The 27,362-nt window shown below is 34.4% G+C and overlaps 1 protein-coding gene and 1 long non-coding RNA gene across 5 annotated transcripts; both read right to left on the bottom strand.

The window, feature by feature from the left end:
* LOC18444289 (BTB/POZ domain-containing protein POB1) lies at positions 1 to 27,362 on the bottom strand. Of its 4 annotated transcripts, none has more exons than XR_016044626.1 (8): positions 26,938 to 27,362; positions 23,508 to 23,630; positions 19,150 to 19,272; positions 11,359 to 11,523; positions 4,134 to 4,255; positions 3,985 to 4,020; positions 2,959 to 3,235; positions 1 to 997 (listed from the first exon to the last, which is right to left on the bottom strand). XR_016044626.1 is itself a non-coding variant. In XM_088852126.1 (8 exons), exons 1-8 carry the CDS (start codon positions 27,143 to 27,145, stop codon positions 229 to 231), a joined length of 1,851 nt encoding a protein of 616 aa, XP_088708252.1. In that variant the 5' UTR covers positions 27,146 to 27,362; the 3' UTR covers positions 1 to 228. The 4 variants fall into 4 exon arrangements, 3 of the variants coding, with proteins under 3 accessions (XP_088708252.1, XP_020529348.2, XP_088708253.1); XM_088852126.1 differs by having other exon boundaries at positions 3,985 to 4,048; XM_020673689.2 differs by lacking the exon at positions 11,359 to 11,523 and having other exon boundaries at positions 3,985 to 4,048.
* LOC148779702 (uncharacterized) lies at positions 4,415 to 4,939 on the bottom strand. Its single transcript, XR_016044627.1, has 2 exons — positions 4,845 to 4,939; positions 4,415 to 4,564 (listed from the first exon to the last, which is right to left on the bottom strand). It is a non-coding gene; the product is annotated as an uncharacterized LOC148779702 (long non-coding RNA).

The following is a 27,362-nucleotide window of genomic DNA, read 5'->3' as shown; positions in this document are numbered from 1 at the left end:
TGCTCTAAAAATTTTCCATCTGACTATCTTGTAGTACAGTGTCTAGTATTTGGTTGCTTCATGTATGAACCGTCTTGCATGGGGTGATGCCCCTTTTAAATTACTACAAGAAAAAAATTATAGAAGCCCTAGTTTGCTGCATGACAGAACGAGTGGAAACATGTCATTGTGGCAAGATAGATTCAATCTATTGAGAGATTCAATCTATTGAGAGATTCAAATAGTGAATCATTGTGTCCTGATGGCTACTTCAACACGCAGGTGCAGCAAACCATTCAAGAAGTTGGGGCTGTCGTCAGCGATGAATGAGGCCCATGGAGTGTTGAAGACGTAAAACCACCTACCTGTACCCCCTTTGACAAAGGTCTCCTCCAACATCTCATTGGCATTAAATTTCTTACTTGGCTTCGATACAGATGCAAAGGAGTACTGGATCACAACCCTGCCCAAACCCTCCTCCATATTAAGGTAAAGACCAATGGACTGAGAAGAGTTTTCCTTATTGTTGCATTGAACACGGAGGGTGAAGGCATTGCCATTAAGGTAGAACAACTGTGATTTCATGGATCCTGTTGGAAAGAGGGCAGCACACTCCTCTCGCCGAAGGTCCAAGAACACCAGGGCATGGTTTTCTGACAACTGTATCACCTTTAATGGGGGGCGCTTGTATGCGCACTCGGCCACACAATGCTTGAGTTCAGCTTCCTCTGCCTTGACAATAAATGCCCTTGCCACCAATTTCGATGCAAGGTTGGGATCTATGTCTTCACATTCGAGGACCACCCTGAGCTTGTGGGTTGACATGGAGGAAAAGCATATGGCAGGGACAATATGTGAACCCAAGATCTCACGCCGCTCCTCAAAATTCGGGTACTTAGCATGTGCCCACTCGAGGGCAAAATCAAATACAGCATCCTCCATTCCCACATGCAGCTTGTCGCTTGAGAGCACTGCCTCCACAGCAGACAAAGGCAAGGCCATAAGCTCGTCATGAGATCTGCATCAACAAAAATTACACTGCCGTTCAATACATAAATGAAACAGCATTAACATTTCATCAATTTTGAACTTGATTAATTGATAAATCAAGATAATCACGATTCTTGCAATCCATGAAAATTCATGTTAGAATCAATGCCACACAATTAGAAGATCAACTTATATACACAGGTTTATATTTTATGCGTTATATCCATTTCTATTTCAAGATAAATGACAATTCACCATATGAGCTCCAGATCGCTTCAAGTCCCTTCCAATTTTCCTTTTTTTTTTTAGCAATGTCTTTAGCACCAAATTAGGGTTTTCATCCCGCATTCTCGAACAATTCAAAAATGGCCCTTCAAAAAAGTACAAAAATGATTATCCTCAACATAATTTTCTCATATAGCCTGATTCCAATGGCACAAGGCATCCTCCTTTTCATCTATTAGGCAGTTCATATTATGTTTATCATTTAAAATCGGTTGAGCATAGCTGGAAATAGATGCCCTCCATACAGAACCCATTCACCAAATAGATCTTGATATGGCAAGCACATTGCCTCCTCATTAAAATATGCAAATCGAAGAATGGATTATAGAAAGCCTGTTCCACTAGATCTGGCAGACCCGCTGATACAAATTAGACATGACTTCATGAATCTGAGCTGCCAGGCTCAATGACTAAGCAGTTCAAAGATACATCGACAATACAAATCTGCTCCAGGCAGACCTTCCACTATATATATTTCCCTAAAAATGGAGATGGGAAAAGTTTATATAAGGTTGCAACCTTAAAATCTAGAACTACGAATGCACCTCAAAAATCCATCAGTAAAGGTTCTTTTAATTTTGAAAAGCCCTCTAATTGATCATATTGACATCGAGATGTATGACTATAAAAAAAAAAAGGATTTTGAGTCTTAGAAATAGTGCATCTTATAACACATTATCTAGACCGTCCATTTTCAAGATTTGACACGTTTATAACACATTATCTAGACCGTCCATTTTCAAGATTTCAATTATTTTGGAGTTTAAAATTTTATAATTAGAATTGAAAATAGATTTTGAGATAATCTTAAGGATATTTTACATCAAAATTACATGTTATGATAAAATTTGAAGGTGCACCTTAAATGGATTGTTTAAGGTTGCAACCTTATGAAAACCACACCCAATGGAGATAGTCACTGATCTTTCCCTTCGAGCCTTTGCCTGTAAAAGTTCTATCAAACTATTTGCTTAGTACCTTTTTTCATCTAGTGTTATCTTAGGGGTTACCTAAGCTAATAAGAATATGCTAGGTGTTAATTTCAAATCGAAGTTCGATCATTTAATTTGTGCAATTGAAGTGATTAACCAATGGCTAGCCGTAGATTGTTCACAACTATGCCAAAAAATAAATTGATAATCATTAATTGATATATAAAATCCACCAACATAATTATCTTGGGCCCAAATCACCATGACAAAATTGGGCATTGCATAGAAACTCACAATCAATATGGGTGAAAAACTCCAATAGAAATACATTTGGATGTTAGATGTGTAAGATTACCTATGAGAATAAACCCAAATCACCATGACAAAATTGTGCTTTGCATAGAAACTCACAATCAATATGGGGTGAAAAGCTCCAATAGAGATACATTTGGATGTTAGATGTGTAAGATTGCCTATGAGAATAAACAATGTAACTAATTGAATTTTTAAATTCAATCACTTTTAAACTTTTTACTTTTTATCTTTTGCTTATTCCTGAGGACTTCCCCAAAAGCTTTGACACTATGACACTTACAAGTGAAATGTCTCAGCAATGAATTTAAGAAGCTTGGTTTATCAATGTGTGTACAACATCCCCGATCCTAGAGTAAGTGTTTTCATGCATATTCCAATCAATGGTTAGCCAATAAACAATTCAACTAATGCAATGACAAATTAAACATGCAAGCAATCCAAGAAAGAGAGAGCTTACTCGAATAAATCCTGATATTGTTTGGCAAGGTACTGCTTTGCGGCAACAACAAGAGGTTGAGTTGCATTTATTGTAATATAAGGATGCGCAAGATATTGTAAAGCACATTCTCGGGTCATGGGCAGAGTACCCAGCAACACGATACAGTGACGCACACAAGAAGCAACCTCAAATTTATCAGCAACAACCAACAAATCCCTCAAGAATGCTGGAGCAGCAGTTGTTGATAGAATCCCACTGTACATAAACTTCAATAGCTCCATGAATGCATCCTCCTCTGGGCCAAACATATATGATATTTCAAGTTCAGTGTATTTTTTCATATTTTATCTTAAGGTTATAGAAACAATAATTATGATACTTTGGTCATTTACTTTTGTAGAGAATTTACGGGTAGTCTACGAAATCTTTATTAGACAATAAAAGTATATTTTAGTCATTTTCCATACATCCACTGCCCTTGTAACATTCACTTTAATCCATTCAGAATTGTTATTGTCTCTTCCTCTATAGAAATATTGCTTTCGTAGTGCATACTACATTGTCTTTTGTTTACATTAAACCATCAGGAACACTCAGAACAACATAAATTACACCACCGGGCACAATGGACATATCCCCAAATTTAACCCAAACATAGAAATATTTTATTTATTTATTAATTTATTTATTTTTGGGCAATTGATTGCTTGTCCAAAACCTTGCCGGTCCTTGCCTAGTAAAATTGAAATTTATATTATTTCTAATTCCCTTTACAAAGAATAAGTAAATAAATGCATGAACTCTCTTTATTTATAAACCAGACATCTCTTCAGTAATATACCAAACAGATGTTAGAGTATGGTTGACAACAGAATATGTAACGATCACAACCTAAACAGAAAACAAGATTTGAATAAACAACATTCGGAGTCAAAATACAGAAATATTGCATGCATGAAAACTGTAGTTGCCTTTCCCATTTTACAAGGGAAAGGTGATTTGATCATTCTTTCCTTGATAACTTTTGTATTTGAAAGAACTTACCTGAAGCACTGATTTGTAGCTTCACATCTCTCAGCTCTGATTCATGCATTCCATTTGAGAAAAGCTTCCAAAGCAAGTGTCATATTGGTGATTTCATTCATAGATACAAGTAATAGTAACAAACAGCTCAAAGCATAATCCTATCTTACCTTGTAAAAGTAAGGGCTTTTAACAGCCAATATTGCAGAATTGATATGTAACTTCTTAACCCTCATAAAAACAGAACAATCTTTGCTCCAAGGTGGAACATTGTCATCTGCTACCTCACCTCCTATAATGTAACACAGTATGTTGACAACAAGTAATATAGAAAATAATAGTAGGATGAAAGATGAGTCAAGAAGAAAATAAAACTACAAATAGAGAAGAAAGAAAAATAAAAATTTGGTACAAGTGGCCTGTAATCTCCATGGGAATCATTGAATAATGCTCAAAGTTAAACCCCTTGTTTAGCTGCAATATAAAAATGAATCTGTCTTTTCAAAATACAGATGGCCATCTACTGGATTTTCACAAACTGCACTTGAATCAGTTTGTGGTTTGTATAGTTTGGCTGCCTTTCAACACGTGTGACCAAATCCTGAACCACAAAATGATTTAAGTGATAATTTTTCCTGATAATGAATCCAAAGACATCAAAAAGAAAACTCATCTTCAAAGTGAATGCAAAAAACCAACGAGTAAGAGAGAAATAAAAACTGAAACACATCTTCCCAATTAATGCAAACAATTAATAGAAAGGGGAAGAGACGTATCAAAATAAACGTTTGATCTTCCCAGCCAATGCAGACAAACCAATAGAGATCGTTTTTTGAGAAGAGGTAACTCTATTCAATAGGTATGTAAAGTGAAGTACATACAGATTGCAGTATCAAATACACTATTCAAATTGAAAGGAGCCTTTCCAAACAAGAGAACTGCGCAGTCTCCCTAGCAATTCAACAAACTATCTTCCCAACCAATGCAAACAAACTGCAGAGAGAGAGAGATAAAAATAAAAACCCCATCTTCCCAACCAAAACAAACAAACCAGAAAAAGAGGAGGATTAGACCATGACAGCTTCCAACCATAAAAGGCATGGATGGACATGCTGAAATGTAGAAGAAATAAAGTCAAAAAAAAATTCATGTTTGATGCCAACAAGTTGACAGAAATTGAAAGGATCAAGCCACTTAGCCACAATGCAGTAAACAACCACCAAAAGCAACAATAGACATGCAGTTGTAGCAGGGCCTAATCCAGAAAGACAAATACAGAAATTACTCTTCATGCTTATAGACCAATGAAATTGAACATGTCCAAAAACAAAGCCTCAATAGCTGTTTCTTATCAAGATTACAACAAATGATTTTGAACAAAAACTTTCAGTTTCAAGATAACACGAATCAGAAAACCTTAGCAGCAACTACTTCATAAAACATCTCCTAGAAGAAGATTGTAATGAAATCCGAGAAAGTGATTACTAAAAAACTGATGAAGTCCCTGATCACCAATTACACTGCAGGCAATCACCAAGAGAACATCAGAAAGAAAATGCAAGAAGAGAACGAGATAACCATAGAATTGAAAGACAAAAGGAATAAAAGACACCCAAAGAAAATAAGGTACCTACAGTAATTGAAAATCTCAATAAAGAAATTAACGAAGAGGCTCAAAAGCAACACCATAATAGTTCGAGCAGAATAGGAGTATGCAGATGAAGGGTATGACCGATATATCTATTACTAACCACTGTGTGTGGCTATGATTTCTTATCTTTATGCTAAACACAAGTTTAAATTGCATAATAATCAAACCATCAAGACTGTATTAATAACTTGGACTGTATACAACAGACATTTATACAGACATGTATTAAAGCAAATGTAAAAGTACTGTTACAGACTTTATACAATCATATCAAAACAAACGTATTATTACAAACTGTGTACAGAAAGTAAACACACACTTATAATGTGCAAATACAATAACTGGAAAAAGAGTTTCCAGTGTTGAGGACAGTGTGAGGGAAGTGAAGAAAGATTGCAATCGCACATATTAGAAATAAACAAAATGGAGAAGATAGAACCTGGAGAAGATAGAACTTGGGTCTTAATAAAGTAAAAGTTGAAACAGAGACCTGAAAGACATGGGTTGTAAGGTCGGAACAGCAACTGTGGTGGTAAGAGATGGAGCTTGAAGAGGAGTAGTGAGGAAGGAGCAAGACTTAGATAGAGTTAGAGAGAGATGAGATGAGAACTTTATCTGAGAATCAGAGAGAAAATCAAAGAGTAGAGCAGCTAGAGAAGAGAGAAGCTCCGAGCGACCTTGTTGGTTATGAAGCAGGAGGCTGCCTTTTATAGGCAAAGAAGAGATGCCTTCGTTGCTAAAGTAAAGCGACATAAAGCAAGAAGGGACTTAAAGTAGGATGATGAGACAAAAGCAAAAGAAAAAAGAAAAAAGGAAAATTCCTTTGGTCGGAGGTAAGGACAAAAGGGTATCTGGGAATAGTGGTCCTTTTGTCGTCACGTGTCGGCAACTTTTGTCTTTTCTTGTAGCTACAGTGTCGGTGGCTTGTCGTTTATGTCGGTGGGAACAGTAACAGTATCTGGAAATAGTAACTTCTCTTGTCTTGTCTGTTAGTGGGAATAGTAATGGCATCCTGGAACAGTATTTTTTGTCATATGTGAGTGAGTATTGTAACGGGTCACAATCTTGGCAGCAACGGATCATGGTCTTTGGCTGCATTCATCAGGATCATCTTCTTCTTTCAGTTTCTTCAAGGGGAAAATATCTATTGGTACGAGTTGGTGAGGACTGTACGGTCTCATCTGATGAGACCGGCTTTCTTCTTGCTTCTGCAAAAATCTCCCTCATTTGTTGTTCTAGGGTTTCTTTGGAGGCATTAGGGTTTGTTTGCAACATATTTCTCAAGTATGTGGGGAAATCAAAAGAGATATTGGCAGTATTATATCCACTTGGACTGGGATTATATATAGGTTTTTGTGGAGGTATTCGTGTGGGCACTATGGTTGTGGGATCCATATTGAAGATATCCCACCATTTGACTGAAATGGTTTTTCCAAGGCGAGGAATATAGGTATGATCGGATGTATTATTAACAGATATTGAATATTCCCACTTCATAATCCATGGGAGTTGGTATAGTACAACAATGTAAAGGTGATTGTCTGTATTGATATCACTATTATTGAAGAAAACAAATTTGTTCCTGCACTTTTTGAAAAGCAGGAGGTAAAATTTCAGTAGTTGATTCTCATACTGAGTTTTCGTATAAATATTATAAATATGCCGAGTACATAGAAGCCTGGCATAAACTATATTTTATTATCAAAACCCAAATAATACTCATAGCTGGTGTATTCAATTTCGTTTACCAATTTTAGAAAGATTCCCAAATTGGTTTAAAAATTGGCTTTTAGTATGAGAATCAACTACTGAAATTTTACCTCTTGCTTTTCAAAAAGTGCAGGAACAATTTGTTTTCTTCAATAATAGTGATATCAATACAGACAATCACCTTTACATTGTTGTACTATACCAACTCCCATGGATTATGAAGTGGGAATATTCAATCTCTGTTAATAATACATCTGATCATACCTATATTCCTCGCCTTGGAAAAACCATTTCAGTCAAATGGTGGGATATCTTCAACATGGATCCCACAACCATAGTGCCCAAACGAATACCTCCATAAAAACCTATATATAATCCCAGTCCAAGTGGATATAATACTTCCAATACCTCATTTGATTTCCCCACATACTTGAGAAATATGTTGCAAACAAACCCTAATGCCTCCAAAGAAACCCTAGAACAACAAATGAGGGAGATTTTTGCAGAAGCAGGAAGAAAGCCGGTCTCATCAGATGAGACCGTACAGTCCTCACCAACTCGTACCAATAGATATTTTCCCCTTGAAGAAACTGATCCCGAAGAAGAAGAAGATGATCCTGATGAATGCAGCCAAAGACCATGATCCGTTGCTGCCAAGATTGTGACCCGTTACAATACTCACTCACATATGACAAAAAATACTGTTCCAGGATGCCATTACTATTCCCACTAACAGACAAGACAAGAGAAGTTACTATTTCCAGATACTGTTACTGTTCCCACAGACATAAACGACAAGCCACCGACACTGTAGCTACAAGAAAAGACAAAAGTTGCCGACACGTGACGACAAAAGGACCACTATTCCCAGATACCCTTTTGTCCTTACCTCCGACCAAAGGAATTTTCTTTTCTTCTTTTTTCTTTTGCTTTTGTCTCATCATCCTACTTTAAGTCCCTTCTTGCTTTAAGTCGTTTTACTTTAGCGACGAAGGCATCTCTTCTTTGCCTATAAAAGGCAGCCTCCTGCCTCATAACCAACAAGGTCGCTCGGAGCTTCTCTCTTCCCTAGCTACTCTACTCTCTGATTTTCTCTCTGATTCTGAGATAAAGTTCTCATCTCATCTCTCTCTAACTCTATCTAAGTCTTGCTCCTTCCTTACTACTCCTCTTCAAGCTCCATCTCTTATCACCACAGTTGTTGTTCCGACCTTACAGCCCACGTCTTTCAGGTCTCTGTTTCAACTCTTACTTCATTAAGACCCAAGTTTTATCTTCTCCAGGTTCTATCTTCTCTTTTTTGTTTATTTCTAATATGTGCAATTGCAATCTTTCTTCACTTCCCTCACAATGTCCTCAGCACTGGAAACTCTTTTCCAGATTATTGTATTTGCACATTGTAAGTGTGTTTACTTTTTGTACACAGTTTTTAATAATACGTTTGTTTTGATATGATTGTATAAAGTCTGTAACCGTACTTTTACATTTGCTTTAATACATATCTGTATAAATGTCTGTTGTATACAGTCCAAGTTATTAATACAGTCTTGATGGTTTGATTATTATGCAATTTAAACTTGTGTTTAGCATAAAGATAGGAAATCATAGTAATAGATATATCGGTCATAACCTTCATCTGCATACTCCTATTTTGTCCGAACTATTATCGTACTTTACAAGAAATAATAAAGTATAATAGCTTAATATTAACATACCTACTCTAAAATATATCCCAAGAATTCACTGTAGATCCCGACGCATTTTGGGATCTACAGTGAATTCTTGAGATATATTTTATAGTAGGTATGTGAATATTAAGCTATTATACTTTACTATTTCTTGTAAAATACGATAATAGTTCGAGCAGAATAAGAGTATGGAGATGAAGGGTATGACCGATATATCTATTACTAACCACTGTGTGTGGCTATGATTTCCTATCTTTATGCTAAACACAAGTTTAAATTGCATAATAATCAAACCATCAAGACTGTATTAATAACTTGGACTGTATACAATAGACATTTATACAGACATGTATTAAAGCAAATGTAAAAGTATTGTTACAGACTTTATACAATCATATCAAAACAAACGTATTATTACAAACTGTGTATCAAAAGTTTACAATGTGCAAATACAATAACTGGAAAAGAGTTTCCAATGCTGAGGACAGTGTGACAGAAGTGAAGAAAGATTGCAATCGCACATATTAGAAATAAACAAAAAGGAAAAGATAGAACCTGGAGAAGATAGAATCTGGGTCTTAATGAAGTAAGAGTTGAAACAGAGACCTGAAAGATATGGGCTGTAAGGTCGGAACAGCAACTGTGGTGGTAAGAGATGGAGCTTGAAGAGGAGTAGTGAGGAACGAGCAAGACTTAGATAGAGTTAGAGAGAGATGAGATGAGAACTTTATTTGAGAAACAGAGAGAAAATCAAAGAGTAGAGCAGCTAGGGAAGAGAGAAGCTCCGAGCGACCTTGTTGGTTATGAGGCAGGAGGCTGCCTTTTATAGGCAAAGAAGAGATGCCTTCGTCGTTAAGGTAAAGCGACTTAAAGCAAGAAGGGACTTAAAGTAGGATAATGAGACAAACGCAAAAGAAAAAAGAAGAAAAGCAGATTCCTTTGGTCGGAGGTAAGGACAAAAGGGTATCTAGAAATAGTGGTCCTTTTGTCATCACGTGTCAGCAACTTTTGTCTTTTCTTGTAGCTACAGTGTTGGTGGCTTGTCGTTTATGTCGGTGGGAACAGTAACAGTATCTGAGAATAGTAACTTCTCTTGTCTTGTCTATTGGTGGGAATAGTAATGGCATCTTGGAACAGTATTTTTTGTCATATGTGAGTGAGTATTGTAACGGGTCACAATCTTGGCAACAACGGATCATGGTCTTTGGCTGTATTCATCAGGATCATCTTCTTCTTCTTCGGGATCAGTTTCTTCAAGGGGAAAATATCTATTGGTACGAGCTGGTGAGGACTGTACGGTCTCATCTGATGAGACCGGCTTTCTTCTTGCTTCTGCAAAAATCTTCCTAATTTGTTGTTCAAGGGTTTTTTTGGAGGCATTAGAGTTTGTTTGCAACATATTTCTCAAGTATGTGGGGAAATCAAAAGAGGTATTGCCAGTAATATATCCACTTGGACTGGGATTATATATAGGTTTTTGTGGAGGTATTCGTTTGGGCACTATGGTTGTGGGATCCATATTGAAGATACCCCACCATTTGACTGAAATGGTTTTTTCAAAGCGAGGAATATAGGTATGATCAGATGTATTATTAACAGAGATTGAATATTCCCACTTCATAATCCATGGGAGTTGGTATACTGCAACAAAGTAAATGTGATTGTCTGTATTGATATCACTATTATTGAAGAGAACAAATTGTTCCGGCACTTTTTGAAAAGCAGGAGGTAAAATTTCAGTAGTTGATCCCCATATTAAAAGCCAATTTTTAAACCAATTTGGGAATCTTTCTAAAATTGGTAAACGAAATTGAATACACCAGCTATGAGTATTATTTGGGTTTTGATAATAAAATACTTTATGTCAGGCTTCTATGTACTCGGCATATTTATAATATTTATACGAAAACTCAGTATTATTTAGTTTTTTACCCTGAGCGGGATTGCAACCCCACTCCTCATATGAGAGAAATTTTTTTATTTGTATTTTGGAATATGCAATCATTTTGGTATTTTGTTGATAGTAATGGACAACAGAGATGGACCCTGTTTCCATAAGAATGGCTTCATAGTATTCACGGGTTTTTACTCCATTGGTAGGATTCAAATGGTTTATGAGATATAACGGAGCAAGTTTAATGGGATCCATGCTAGTATGGTGGTCATCTATTGTGATATCCATTAGATATGCTCTTTCAATGAATGGAGAACGAGGAACATTAGGCTTATGGGTTGGCCTTGATTGAGCAGGAGTATAGGCTAGAGTGGATGTATTAGCTTCTGGATAAGTTATTTGATGAATGGGTGAAATGGAAGGTGAAAGGGTAGCCAAAGGTAGATTTTCACCTTCAAATGGTATTATTGTCAAAGGGCGTTTCTCATTGCGGGAAGAATTGCTACGAGAGCCCATTAAAGTAGGTGGATTTGACAAAGTATTATGTTGATTAGCTGCAAATAGCTGTAGTGCAAGTGATAGTGGTGTTTCTTCGTCGTTGGTGTCAGTGTTGCCCCCTGCAAATATTCACGGGTTAAAAAATCAGGAAGGGAATTAGAGGAACCGTGAAGGTGTTCAATAGTAAAATCAAAGGCAGAAAGGAGAGCCTGCCAACGAGCAAATATTTGTTTGTAAACAAGGTTTTGAACATATTTTTGTAGAATATCCTTAGCAGCTTTGCAATCAGTGCAAATAAGAAACTGTGGGTTGAGAATATCACTTTGAAATTTGGTAACGCAATGGACAATAGCAAGTAATTCCTTTTTTACCGTAGAATAGTTTTGTTGGGTTGGATTCCAAGCTTTCGAAGTATACTTGAGTAGTTGTTCATGATCATCTACGCATTGTTTTAGGATTCCTCCTTATCCCAACTCTGAGGCGTCACATTCAATTATTTTGAAAGCAGTAGGATGAGAAAAAGAAAGGCAAGGGAGAGTTTTGACTTTCTGCTTAATTAATTGTACTGCCTTGGTATGAATATTTGTCCATGGTGGAGGATGCTTTTTTAATCTATCATGTAGAGGTTTAGCATCTATGGCAAGATCTTGATAAAAATCAATGACATAATTTAAACATCCTAAGAACCTTTGCAGTTCTTTTTTATCTAGAATTTGATCAGGAAATTTATCAGCAAATTGTATTGATCTATCTATAGGAATAATGGTGCCTTGATGAATATTGTGTCTTGGAAATCTAATAGTGGTTTTGAATAAAGTCATCTTTTTTGCAAATACAACTAATCCTGCATGTCGGACTGCATGTATGAAGGTATTAATATGTTTAATATGTTCATCTATTGATTCTGAAAAGATAAGGACATCATCATTATAAACAATCATAAACTGATAATAAGCATTGAATACATCATTCATGATTTTCTGGAATTCAGATGGAGCATTTTTTTGTCCAAATGGCATGACATTCCATTCATATTGACCAAATGGAACATTGAATGCGGTTTTATATTTATCTTCTTCTTTAATTTGAATTTGCCAGTATCCTGATTTCATATCAAATTTAGAAAATAGACATGCATTTGCTACTCTATCTAATAAATCTTTCTTATTAGGAATAGGATATCTAATCCATTGGAGTACTTGTTTAATGGTTTATAATTGATAACAAGTCTAGGAACTCCTCGTTCCTTTTCAGCATTTTTATTAACATAGAAAGCTGCACAACTCCATGGTGATAAGCTCGGTCTAATAAGTTTTTTATTTTGGAGTTCAGCAATTTCTTTCCTACACATTTCTAATAGAGTTGTATTCATTTGAATTGGTCTAGCTTTTGTAGGGATTTGTCTTTCATCAAATCCTGGTTCATATGGAAGGCTGATACCATGTTTTTTCTTTTCCCAAAAGGCATTGGGGTGTTCAATACATATGAAAATCTCTATTTGGTGTTGAAGTTGATGAATCTTTTGTTGTATCAGAGGATTTTGTAATTGTTCTTCGACATATTTATATTTAATTTCTTGTTTTAAAGTACAGAGAAAGTTTTCTTTATTGTGTAATTGACTTTTGACACTATTAAGTTCTTTGAGTTTTGATTTGTGGATAAATTCAAAATGTAATGAAATATTTTGATAGCTTGATGTGATTCTTGTATAATCTATGGATAATGGATATAATAAAGTAAGGAATGGGACTCCAAGAATTACTGCTTGACTGATCCTTTTACCATGATAAAAGGGGTTTTAATACATTGGTGATGCATACCGAGGCATTAGATAATTTATAGTTTATAAAGAGTACTGCCATCAGCAGTATTGAGGATTTGAGTTGTTTTATCAAAATATTTTGTTGGTACTAATCCTTCATTGATACAGTTTAAATCAGCACCTGAATCTATTAAGGCTGATGTTTGAAATTTATAATCTTCTACAACTATAATGGTTACTTGAACAAACCATTTTTGGATCATGATTTTGTCTAGAAGATTAACAGAAGTAGGTTGTTCTGTTATTAGAAGTGGTTTAGTGCTTGACGTTTCTGGAGTATCTCCAGGTGGATCAGGACTGTATGTTGTTACTAGATGATTAAATTCTACTTCATCTGTATCAGAATTGTGATTGGATAGATTTTGTAATTCTAGAATTTTAATTCTATTTTTGAGCTGATGAACTTCTTTCTTGACTTCATTTATCTCTTGTTTTAGGTCTGAGATTGAAGGTTCTTTGTGCTTAATGAGGTGTTGTTTACTAACTCTTTTCATAATAGAAGCAAAATTATATTCATCTGGTGTTTTACTGATAAGAGGTGTTTTTGCTTTTGTTTTAGCTAGAGTTATAAATTTTGTAATCACAGATCTTTTTTCCTCTGGATCTGTAATTTTTTCTATAAGATCTAAAATTAAATTATCTTCTTGTATTAAAGTATGAAGATTATGTGATGGGATAGGACAAGCACAAGTGGATTCTTCCATTGGATCAGATGATTCTGTATCGGTAGAAGAATCTGCAGAATCTGTATTTGAGGAAGATGTATCATAATTGATAATTTGATATAATTGTGATTTTACTGACTCATCTAATTGTAAAGCATCTATCTTCTTTTTGACTTTACATTGATGTTTATAGTGACCAAGTTTTCCACATTTATAACATACGGGTATTTTCTTTTTATTTTTATTGGGAGAAACTTTTTTATGGATTTCTTATGTTTGGATTTCTTATATTGTTCATGTACTTTATCCTTTTTATATTTTTCCTTATATTTTTTCTTTTTCTTATATACTTTTTCAGGTTTATTATTTTTTCTATCTAAATGATAACCAAAGTGTTCACAAAAATCACCAAGCTCTTTACGCTTAGTAATTTTTTGTTTATCCAGTTGTCTTTTGAGCTTAAGATCAGTACATAAGCTAATCCTTCAGCACATATTTCTGCTGATAATTCTTCAAGTGTATATGCAGAATATATGATAACACCATTATGTTTCTTTCTTAGTCTCTCTTTGACTTTTTTTGCAAATAGGTATGGTAGACCAGCAATAAATTTTTCTTTCCAATGGTCTAACTGACAATCTTCTCTTATGAGTAGTCTGGAAAAGAATACATCCTTATACCACTTATAATGGGAGAGAGTAGGACATCTAAAATTAGACAGCAGATCTTCTGATCTTGCTGCTAATAAGGCTGTACTTTCTACGAAATGGAGAGTAATAGTATATATTAGGGTGTTTACTGCATCACTTTCAGTATAGATTATTTCTTGATTTTGTTCATTTCTGGCAGTCCATTGTCTTATATTGGTAAGGATTCTATTTTTGGTGTCATCATCAACATAGAAATCCCACCAACCTCTTAACCAGCCAGTAAATCCATTGACTATTGCTTTGGCAACCTCTTGATCAGGATTGCCAGCCATTTTATTTGTTGAGGCGAACATAGTGATATGTCTCATGACATCCAATATTTTTAGATCTGATAGACCATCTATTGTCTAATTGACAATTGATCTTCCTGAATAGGAAACAGCCTGTTGGATAGTATCTTCTTCTAATTGTACATCAACATGTGTGGGTCTCTTATAATATGGTAAAGCTGTTATTGGTTTCCATGATTAGGTAAGGAGTGACTAATCTTTCTATTCTTTCTGCTTGTTTTCCTAAAGATTGCATGTATAGGTTGGTATAATTGTTTTGCTCAATAATATGTGGTATTAATTCATGCTTTTTGATCATATCCTTGGGTACAACCTTATAAGGTGTTGCAATAATTTCATAGAGGGATTGAGGTGGTTCACCTTTAATTGGTGGTGTATTGACTCCTTTGAGTATAATACTTTTCACAGGAGGATGGGTGCTAGTAGTAATCGTTCCATCTGTACTTATATAAGTTTTCTCTTCAATTATTTGAATAGTATTGAATTGAGGATTTTTAATCTTATATTGAGTACAAATTTCCTGTAACCATATAAAAAATCCTTTTGTTTCTCTTTCCTTTTTGAGGAATTTATTATATTTTTTATGAAATAATTCTACTAACCTAGGTTAGAATGTTTTGAGATACCAGTCTCTAATACCTTGATTTTCTAGGGCTAGATAATCTTGTTTTATATATTCAATGTCTACTTTTTTCTTCTTTTTTGCTAATTTATAGGCTAAGTATTCTTCTAGGTATTCATCAATATTTATATCTTCTTCAACTTGTAAAGTGAGTATGTTAAAATCTACTATGTCAGGTTCAAATGTATATGTGGGAATGACTACGTGATCAGCTGTTCGTTTGACTCCTTGTAGTTGGAAGTCTGAAGATGTTGTAGGCATTAATGGTGAAGGAAGAATTATAACATCTGGAGTTGTATGACAAGATTTGCTTGCCGGAACCAATGGTTTCTTAATCCTTTTCCTATTGATATCTATATCATCCTGTATTGTAGATTGTTGAAATTTAATTTCAATATTTCCATCCTGATGTTCTATTATTTGATTGGGAATATTATTCACAGGTACTTCTCTGGGCTGGTTTGCATTTTGCAATGCCCATGATTGACGTAGAATAATATCTGACCAAGTAATGGTTTTGGGTATAATAGTATTTGATTTTTCTATATTAGTTTGAAATAATATGGTTTGATCCTTCTTATCTATTTGCATAATAGTAAGACAGAGAGTATTCATAACTTTGTAATAAATTCGGTATATAATAGCTAAATTTTGAGAACCATGAGTCATATTAAAGCTATGGGTTTTCAGATTAATAGTTAATATATCTAAAATATTAGGGTCTGTTAATGAAACAGAAAAATTTAGAAAACAATTAAAATAAACGGACTCACTATATATATATATATATGTGTGTGTGTGTGTGTGAGAGAGAGAGAGAGAGAGAGGAGAGAGAGAGCTTACAAGCTCTCTGTTTTCGTGGCAAGTTTCTTTCTTGGGGCATTCCCACCCATTATTTTGCAAGTAGTTTGCTTGGTTCTTGCCATTGTTGCAGCGTTTCCAAGCTTGCAGAGAGAGATAGCTAGAGAGAGAAAATTTCTAAAGATAGATAGCTAGAGATACAAAACAATATTCTAGAGGGAGAAAGGGTTTGAATAAAATGTCGATTTGCTCAAGCAATTTATCTCTCTCTCTCATGGATGAGTGAGTTTGGAGAGGAGACTAAACTATGTTGGACCCCATTGTATTTGATTTGTGGTTTGATCACTTATTTGCAAATTAACTTTCATTTTTTAGGCATCCATGCCATAAATCTAACCTTTTTCGCTTTTTACAAACAAACTAATTGCAAATGTTGCCCCCAAACCATTTTTGAAGGCACAAATCATATGTGCCATAGGTGGCATTTGAAAACTTTCACTACTGTTTCCCTGGAAATTTCTTTGTTGCCAACTTTTCTAGATTCTGGGAAGCAAATGAAAATTGGTAGCTTGAAAGCTAAGGAACCTGTTTGATAAATTGTGGTGCTAGTATTTTCACATATTTGGCATTGGGAAAGCCGGTATATATATATATATATATATATATATATATTATATTATAGAGTAATGATCCTATGAGACCCTCCCACACCCATGTGTGCAGGACCCCAAAGGATTACCATTAAATTTGGCACAGATCTCTAGAAAAGTTATCACATAGGTGTGGGACTTGACTTTTCTAGATGTCTGTGTCAAATTTAATGGTGATCCTTTGAGGTCCTACACATATGGGTGTGGGACGGTCTCATAGGATCATTACTCTATATTATATTATATGATATTATATATTATTACAATTATATTATATTACATTATATATTATAGGAAAAATATCTCCATACTCTTTATTGTTAAGTTTTATATCTCAATAGGCCCAAGGTTTTAAAAATATATCTTGAGTCATAAAAATTTTAAGTTTTATATCTTTTAACCCCCAAAGCCAACTTTATCCTTTTTAAACCTATTTTTTTACCTCAAACAAATATAAGAAAGACATCATTTCTAAACACCATCATTTCTCTCTCTTCACGTGATTTTCCCCTAAATCTCTCTCTCTATCTATTTTTCCACTCTCTCTCCCCCTGCCTCTCACTCTCTCTCTCCCCTGTTAGAGAGACAAAGAGGGTGAATATTAGAGAGAGAGAAATTTGGGGGGAATATATCACGTAAAGAGAGGAAGGGTTTAGAATGAGCATGTCTTTTTTATATTTGTTATGGTTGATAAATAGTTAAAAGTGGGTAAAGTTAGTCAAGGGGTTAGGAGATACATTTTGAAGCTTTGGGTTTATTGAGATATGAAACCAAAAATAGGGTATACGATGATATTTTCCCTATATTATACTATTTATATATTATGTTATAATAACATAATATTATATAATGTTATTATATTCTATTATATTATTGTATATTATTATAATATTCTATTGTATATAATTTGTAATATTATTATAATATATTATAATAATACTATGATATTATTATAATATATAATAATATTATGATATATTATAATATAATTATATATATTATAATATATAATATATAATATATAATATATAATATATAATATATAATATATAATAATATTATAACACCATTTTCCCAGTGTTAACTTTCACTGATGGCGTGAGTTTCTCTGAAAGTAGCCGCGATCGGGTACCCTAATGCAGCAACTTTTCTTAAGAGAATAGTGAATGAGGAGAACTTGTGTTCCGACGTTCCCTTTTTTTTTACTATTCTCAAATAGGTGAAAACTGCACTAACAGGGAAAGTCATTCACTTTCACCGCTATAGCGGTTATCAAATGCCCCCATAAGCTATGCAATTTTGATGGATTTCCCAAACATTTATTGAAGTTCTCCGACTTCTCCAAAATTGTAAAAGCACATTTCATTAGGATCATGTTATTTGTAATGTTAGAAGCAAAACATCTTAAAGCATGAAATCTAGGCATCCTACTTTGTGTACCAAAGCCCACTAACTAAATGTTTTAACTTTTAATATTTTCCTTTCTAGATTTAAAACAAGAAGCATATGATTTGTAGGAGACTTTTCCTTAAAAGGTTGTCACGTATAAGTCTAAAAATCTCGCATCATGAAATAAATAAATCAATTTAATTTATGTTGCAATAAACCCAAAATGCATTAAACCCCATTTCAGATCTGCTACATTTTTGTTTTCTCTTTTCTTTTTCTTCTGATAGTTAACCTAATTTAATATCCTTGTGCCATAACAATTGTATAGATTGAAAGGCAAATAGCTTCTTCTTCTTCGTCTTCTTCTGGTCACACTCACTCCATTCTCTGCGTCTGGACAATTACTGCTCAATATCTGATCCTTCTCATTCTCTTCAAATTATGATAATAAGAGAATGAAATAAAAAGTATAGGCCATCACTCATCAGCGTACATATAATTACAGAAGTGTACATCCAAGAAGTATATAATTGACTGATGAGATAGGCTTATACGTTAAAACAAAGAGCAGGGGAGGCATCTCATCTCAAGATATACAAAATTTCCATTAACTCTACATGTAGAATTCAAATGCAGGTAGACATGCACATAAAGAAAGACCGCATCCACAAAAAAGTTTATCTCCTTCATTCATATGGAGGACAACCATGGCCACAAGAATCAAAGTACTAAGTAACAGGCTTCAAAGGTCATGCAACATGAACTGCGTTGAATAGGCAGGCAAGCAATCTAATACCTGAAGGTGATACCATCTTCACAGCAGCTTCTTCCCCTTGGTCTGTACATTGCACTCCATTCTCAGAGCCTGAACTATTACTTCTCAAAATCTGATCCTTTTCGCATATAGCAAACTTTGATTCTGAGAGAACAAAACAAAAAGCATGGTACCATCAGCATCCATTGGGAGCATTAGTGTACATCCAATAAATATGAACACAACTGAGAGAAAAGGGAGGAACACAAATCAAAATACAAAGTAGAAGTAGCATGCTCAATAATGGTTCCCAGTGGGCTTTACATGCACAGTAAAAACACGTGTATTCACATAAATCATTGCACCATTGATTTAATTCCACAAATTACAATTGGTAGTTACTAGATTCCCTTTAGAAGTTTTAGGAGAATCTAGGAGAAACAACATTCAGATAAAGAAATTTGGTGGTGGAAGGATGAAGTTCAAAAGGCTGTTAGAAAAAAAAAAAGATCATGTACAAAGCTTGGCAATGGAATAGAAATGATCAAAACTTAGAAGAATACAAAAATGCCAAAAAGAACGCTAATAGTAAGGCTAAGCTTACAACGTATGATGATCCATCTGATAAATTGGAGACAAGAGAAGGTGAAAGAGACATCCTAAAACTAGCAAAAATGTGAGAGAGGAAGTGTAGGGATCTAGATCATGTTAAATGCATTAAGAGTGAGCATTAGAGGGTCTTGTTGAAGGATGATGAAGTCAATAAAAGGTAGATAAGTTATTTTCAAATATTGTTAAATGGTAACCACAATGGGAGCACAGCATTAGGAGGAACCTTTCATATAAATGAAGTCAGAGGTCATAAATATATTTGTAGGATTAAGATATCTAAAGTGCAAGAAGCTTTGAGAAAGATGATAATAAGAAAAGTTTTTGGACCAGATGGTATCCCTATAGAGGTTTGGAAGTGCATGGCAGATATTGACATATCTTTATCTTGGTTGACCAAGATGTTCAACAAGATTTTGAGAACAAAAAAAAATGTAAAACGAATGGAGAAAATTAATTTTATTATCTGTTTACAAGAACAAAGGAGACATACATAATTGCACGAACTATTGAGGGATCAAACTTATAAGCCACACTATAAAGTTGTATAAGAGAGTGATTGAGTAATGACTGCGACATAAAATGATTATATCCATAAATTAGTTCAGTTTTATGCTAGGTAGGTAAACCATTGAGGCTGTTTTCCTACATAGGAAATTGATAGGGAGAAGAGAAAAGACCTCTATATGCTCTAAGAAAAACATTTGTACAATATAGCTTTGATTGAAAATGGAGTCATATTAAAGCTATGGGTTTTCAGATTGATAGTTAATATATCTAAAATATTAGGGTCTGTTAATGAAACAGAAAAATTTGGAAAACAATTAAAATAAACGGACTCACTATATATATATATGTGTGTGTGTGTGTGTGTGTGTGTGAGAGAGAGAGAGAGAGAGAGGAGAGAGAGAGCTTACAAGCTCTCTGTTTTCGTGGCAAGTTTCTTTCTTGGGGCATTCCCACCCATTATTTTGCAAGTAGTTTGCTTGGTTCTTGCCATTGTTGCAGCGGTTCCAAGCTTGCAGAGAGAGATAGCTAGAGAGAGAAAATTTCTAAAGATAGATAGCTAGAGATACAAAACAATATTCTAGAGGGAGAAAGGATTTGAATAAAATGTCGATTTGCTCAAGCAATTTATCTCTCTCTCTCATGGATGAGTGAGTTTGGAGAGGAGACTAAACTATGTTGGACCCCATTGTATTTGATTTGTGGTTTGATCTCTTATTTGCAAATTAACTTTCATTTTTTAGGCATCCATGCCATAAATCTAACCTTTTTCGCTTTTTACAAACAAACTAATTGCAAATGTTGCCCCCAAACCATTTTTGAAAGCACAAATCATATGTGCCATAGGTGGCATTTGATAACTTTCACTACTGTTTCCCTGGAAATTTCTTTGTTGCCAACTTTTCTAGATTCTGGGAAGCAAATGAAAATTGGTAGCTTGAAAGCTAAGGAACCTGTTTGATAAATTGTGGTGCTAGTATTTTCACATATTTGGCATTGGGAAAGCCGGTATATATATATATATATATATATATATATATATATATATATATATATATATATATATATATATATATATATTATATTATAGAGTAATGATCCTATGAGACCCTCCCACACCCATGTGTGCAGGACCCCAAAGGATTACCATTAAATTTGGCACAGATCTCTAGAAAAGTTATCACATAGGTGTGGGACTTGACTTTTCTAGATGTCTGTGTCAAATTTAATGGTGATCCTTTGAGGTCCTACACATATGGGTGTGGGACGGTCTCATAGGATCATTACTCTATATTATATTATATGATATTATATATTATTACAATTATATTATATTACATTATATATTATAGGAAAAATATCTCCATACTCTTTATTGTTAAGTTTTATATCTCAATAGACCCAAGGTTTTAAAAATATATCTTGAGTCATAAAAATTTTAAGTTTTATATCTTTTAACCCCCAAAGCCAACTTTATCCTTTTTAAACCTATTTTTTTACCTCAAACAAATATAAGAAAGACATCATTTCTAAACACCATCATTTCTCTCTCTTCACGTGATTTTCCCCTAAATCTCTCTCTCTATCTATTTTTCCACTCTCTCTCCCCCTGCCTCTCACTCTCTCTCTCCCCTGTTAGAGAGACAAAGAGGGTGAATGATAAAGAGAGAGAAATTTGGGGGAAATATATGACGTAAAGAAAGGAAGGGTTTAGAATGAGCATGTCTTTTTCATATTTGTTATGGTTGATAAATAGTTAAAAGTGGGTAAAGTTAGTCAAGGGGTTAGGAGATACATTTTGAAGCTTTGGGTTTATTGAGATATGAAACCAAAAATAGGGTATACGATGATATTTTCCCTATATTATACTATTTATATATTATGTTATAATAACATAATATTATATAATGTTATTATATTCTATTATATTATTGTATATTATTATAATATTCTATTGTATATAATTTGTAATATTATTATAATATATTATAATAATATTATGATATTATTATAATATATAATAATATTATGATATATTATAATATAATTATATATATTATAATATATAATATATAATATATAATATATAATATATAATATATAATATATAATATATAATATATAATATATAATATATAATATATAATATATAATAATATTATAACACCATTTTCCCAGTGTTAACTTTCACTGATGGCGTGAGTTTCTCTGAAAGTAGCCGCGATCGGGTACCCTAATGCAGCAACTTTTCTTAAGAGAATAGTGAATGAGGAGAACTTGTGTTCCGACGTTCTTTTTTTTTTTACTATTCTCAAATAGGTGAAAACTGCACTAACAGGGAAAGTCATTCACTTTCACCGCTATAGCGGTTATCAAATGCCCCCATAAGCTATGCAATTTTGATGGATTTCCCAAACATTTATTGAAGTTCTCCGACTTCTCCAAAATTGTAAAAGCACATTTCATTAGGATCATGTTATTTGTAATGTTAGAAGCAAAACATCTTAAAGCATGAAATCTAGGCATCCTACTTTGTGTACCAAAGCCCACTAACTAAATGTTTTAACTTTTAATATTTTCCTTTCTAGATTTAAAACAAGAAGCATATGATTTGTAGGAGACTTTTCCTTAAAAGGTTGTCACGTATAAGTCTAAAAATCTCGCATCATGAAATAAATAAATCAATTTAATTTATGTTGCAATAAACCCAAAATGCATTAAACCCCATTTCAGATCTGCTACATTTTTGTTTTCTCTTTTCTTTTTCTTCTGATAGTTAACCTAATTTAATATCCTTGTGCCATAACAATTGTATAGATTGAAAGGCAAATAGCTTCTTCTTCTTCGTCTCTTCTGGTCACACTCACTCCATTCTCTGCGTCTGGACAATTACTGCTCAATATCTGATCCTTCTCATTCTCTTCAAATTATGATAATAAGAGAATGAAATAAAAAGTATAGGCCATCACTCATCAGCGTACATATAATTACAGAAGTGTACATCCAAGAAGTATATAATTGACTGATGAGATAGGCTTATACGTTAAAACAAAGAGCAGGGGAGGCATCTCATCTCAAGATATACAAAATTTCCATTAACTCTACATGTAGAATTCAAATGCAGGTAGACATGCACATAAAGAAAGACCGCATCCACAAAAAAGTTTATCTCCTTCATTCATATGGAGGACAACCATGGCCACAAGAATCAAAGTACTAAGTAACAGGCTTTAAAGGTCATGCAACATGAACTGCGTTGAATAGGCAGGCAAGCAATCTAATACCTGAAGGTGATACCATCTTCACAGCAGCTTCTTCCCCTTGGTCTGTACATTGCACTCCATTCTCAGAGCCTGAACTATTACTTCTCAAAATCTGATCCTTTTCGCATATAGCAAACTTTGATTCTGAGAGAACAAAACAAAAAGCATGGTACCATCAGCATCCATTGGGAGCATTAGTGTACATCCAATAAATATGAACACAACTGAGAGAAAAGGGAGGAACACAAATCAAAATACAAAGTAGAAGTAGCATGCTCAATAATGGTTCCCAGTGGGCTTTACATGCACAGTAAAAACACGTGTATTCACATAAATCATTGCACCATTGATTTAATTCCACAAATTACAATTGGTAGTTACTAGATTCCCTTTAGAAGTTTTAGGAGAATCTAGGAGAAACAACATTCAGATACAGAAATTTGGTGGTGGAAGGATGAAGTTCAAAAGGCTGTTAGAAAAAAAAAAAGATCATGTACAAAGCTTGGCAATGGAATAGAAATGATCAAAACTTAGAAGAATACAAAAATGCCAAAAAGAACGCTAATAGTAAGGCTAAGCTTACAACGTATGATGATCCATCTGATAAATTGGAGACAAGAGAAGGTGAAAGAGACGTCCTAAAACTAGCAAAAATGTGAGAGAGGAAGTGTAGGGATCTAGATCATGTTAAATGCATTAAGAGTGAGGATTAGAGGGTCTTGTTGAAGGATGATGAAGTCAATAAAAGGTAGATAAGTTATTTTCAAATATTGTTAAATGGTAACCACAATGGGAGCACAGCATTAGGAGGAACCTTTCATATAAATGAAGTCAGAGGTCATAAATATATTTGTAGGATTAAGATATCTAAAGTGCAAGAAGCTTTGAGAAAGATGATAATAATAAAAAGTTTTTGGACAGATGGTATCCCTATAGAGGTTTGGAAGTGCATGGCAGATATTGACATATCTTTATCTTGGTTGACCAAGATGTTCAACAAGATTTTGAGAACAAAAAAAAATGTAAAACGAATGGAGAAAATTAATTTTATTATCTGTTTACAAGAACAAAGGAGACATACATAATTGCACGAACTATTGAGGGATCAAACTTATAAGCCACACTATAAAGTTGTATAAGAGAGTGATTGAGTAATGACTGCGACATAAAATGATTATATCCATAAATTAGTTCAGTTTTATGCTAGGTAGGTAAACCATTGAGGCTGTTTTCCTACATAGGAAATTGATAGGGAGAAGAGAAAAGACCTCTATATGCTCTAAGAAAAACATTTGTACAATATAGCTTTGATTGAAATGGAGTCTAGCTAAGATTGATGGCTAAGAAGTACCTAAAAGATATTATTTTTTATATAGGTTGATATCCATGAGAATGAAGAGACTAAGGAAGATGTCGCACATAAAATTAAAGTTAGGTGGACGAAGAGGAGATGTGCTTTTGGAGTCTTATGTGATCGTCGCATATCAATGATATTAAAGGGGAAGTTCTATAGGACAGTCGTAAGACCAACCATTCTTTATGAACGGAATATTGGGTTGTCAAGAAATAACACATCCATAAAATAAGTGTGGTTGAGGCCTAAGATGAAGATGTTGAGCTAGATGAGTAGTAAGACAAGAAATGATAGAATTAGGAATGATTATATCCAAGGGAACTTAGGGGGTACTTCCAAGAGGTGATAAGATGAGGTAAAGTAGGCTTAAGCGATCTAGCTATGTACAACATCAACCTAGAACAACACCGGTTAGGAGGGGCGATTCGGTTCAAGTGGAAGTCATTAAAAGGGTAAGGGAAAGGCTCAAAAGGATATGAATAGAAGTAATGAGAAGATATATGATGACTTATGGTCTGACTAAGGGTATGGCGCTTGATAGAGCAGAATAGTGGAACAAGATTCGTGTAGCTGACCCCAAATAGTTGGGATAAAGCTTGGATGATGATGATGCTAACTCTTTAATATTAGATTGTAACTTAAGTGCTTAACAGTTGTCATGAGCTTTTTTTTTTTTTTTGTAAACATGGGATGTTGATTGTTGATTTACTTTGCATTTGAAAAATTCTTTAAAGTTGCATGGTGATCCCAATTTGGTAACCAATTTTGTGAGCTACAATGCTTTGCGATTAAAATTTTGAGCCAAAATTGGTAGTGCTACCAGTTGTGAAAGGAAATGGAGTGTCTTTGAGCCCATCCATATAAAGGCGACAAATAAACTAGAATATAAGCGACTATATGAGCTAGTTTTTATCCATTACAATTTGAAGCTGCGAGAAAGTTAACTCACAACCTACAATTCATGTTTTATGATTTTGTGTTCTATTTGATGACAATTTTGTAAATTGTAGTCATGTGATGTAGGCAACTAAAAAGGAAAAGGTGGTAAACTACAGAATTCATTTTACCAGCATATATTCATAAAATGGATGAGGTGTCACCGAGGTTCGGGGATCCTTGAGGGAGAAGGCAGAAGTGGAGTGAGAAGACTTGCAATGGGCAGAAGTTGAGCAACTAAGAGTAGAGGAGGGGACAAATGTTGCCCAATGGTGATGTGGAGGAAAGCAATCCTGTTGGGCAATCCTGTTGGTGGTGTTGAGTGTGCTAATGCTTCTTAGCTCCAACAATGATATGATGACCAGGACTAGAACTATGATTTAATGCTTACTAGTTTTTTTTTGGGTCTTTTACTGTGGAAGTATGAATTAGACAATAAGTTCTCAACAAAATGCGAATGGAACTTAGATTTGGTATATTGGCTTGCATTTCTTTGAATACCATGCATGTGTGAGACATTTTGTTGACTCATTTAATTGTGAATTTGTGTATTCATGGTTCTTGTCCACATCATTTGCAAAACTTTGTCTGGTGATTGGTGAATGTAAAATCGTGGATGCTCAGAATTTTGCTTCTTCATGATTATGGTTAATTTTGGATTGGGAATGCCATTAGCTTGATCATAAATATTATATACAGTAAGTAATAAAACTTGATTTTAGATGTGTGAAAAAATTCTACATTTTTGTCTTGTCAGTTTTTTCTTACCCAAATCAGCCCAAGTGCTAAAGCCAAGCCCCTAGCCTCCAATGCAATGGCGAAGCCAAAGAAGCCTCCAAAGCGACATTCAAAATGTACAGAGAAAAAACCGTGATTGTATTGCATTTTAGCCCGGTCTCTCCTTACTTTTCTACTCGCACGAGTCTCACTCAGTTAGCAAATACTAAAGCCAGTGATCAGAACGCAAAAGCACCAACAGATAAAGCATAAAAAGTTAACCAAATTTCCCAGGGAAAGCAACAGCAGACGATGAGATTGATACAAGACAAGTTCAGACGATAAGATTGACAAAAGACAAGTTCAAGAATTATCAGATAAAGAAAAGAAAGAAAGAAACAATGTAAACTGAGAGAGGGAGCAGTAAAGGGTAAAGAATGACACCTTTGTTCTCCTGTTCAATCTCTTGCGCCTCTTCCCTGTTCCCTTCGCAGCTGCACTTACAATCCTCATCCCCTGATTCTTCTGTCCAGGGCTCCGCCATGACTTCGATCCTCAACATCCTATCCGAGAAATTCACATTGTCGAATGCAAATGAAAAATTAGGAGATTGAATATTAGATGCAGCACCAGAATCCGCAGACTCCACCATTGCTCACTGCTCTAAAACAAATGGAAACAAGGGAACACTTTGTTGCTCAAATTTTATTAACCGATTGAAACACAATTATTCCCGTCGATCGGCACAATGTTCTGTGTCTTATTTAGAGAAATTTTCAAGGGCTTTTTAGCAGAGAGAAACCATAAGCTTCTTCAAGCGTTCAGCATTCGAGAGCTGAGGAACTCTGAAGTGTATTCTAACACTCCGA

Source organism: Amborella trichopoda, chromosome 11 (genome assembly GCF_054954075.1).
Source record: "Amborella trichopoda isolate Santa Cruz 75 chromosome 11, AtrichopodaSantaCruz75HAP2 v2.0, whole genome shotgun sequence".
NCBI classification, from domain to species: domain Eukaryota; kingdom Viridiplantae; phylum Streptophyta; class Magnoliopsida; order Amborellales; family Amborellaceae; genus Amborella; species Amborella trichopoda.
Note: the sequence above shows the minus strand (reverse complement) of the source record. Positions and strands in the feature narration are given on the sequence as shown.

Bases quoted from the DNA above. Each gene is read 5' to 3' on its own strand.
- LOC18444289 (XM_088852126.1), bottom strand. From the start codon at position 27,145: ATGGTGGAGTCTGCGGATTCTGGTGCTGCATCTAATATTCAATCTCCT. The intron at 4,256-11,358 runs GTGAAAATCTAC...GTTACATTATAG, and splicing joins GACAATAATACCATTTGAAG to GAGGTGAGGTAGCAGATGAC. The intron at 4,049-4,133 runs GTAAGATAGGAT...TTGCTTTGGAAG, and splicing joins AAAGCCCTTACTTTTACAAG to CTTTTCTCAAATGGAATGCA.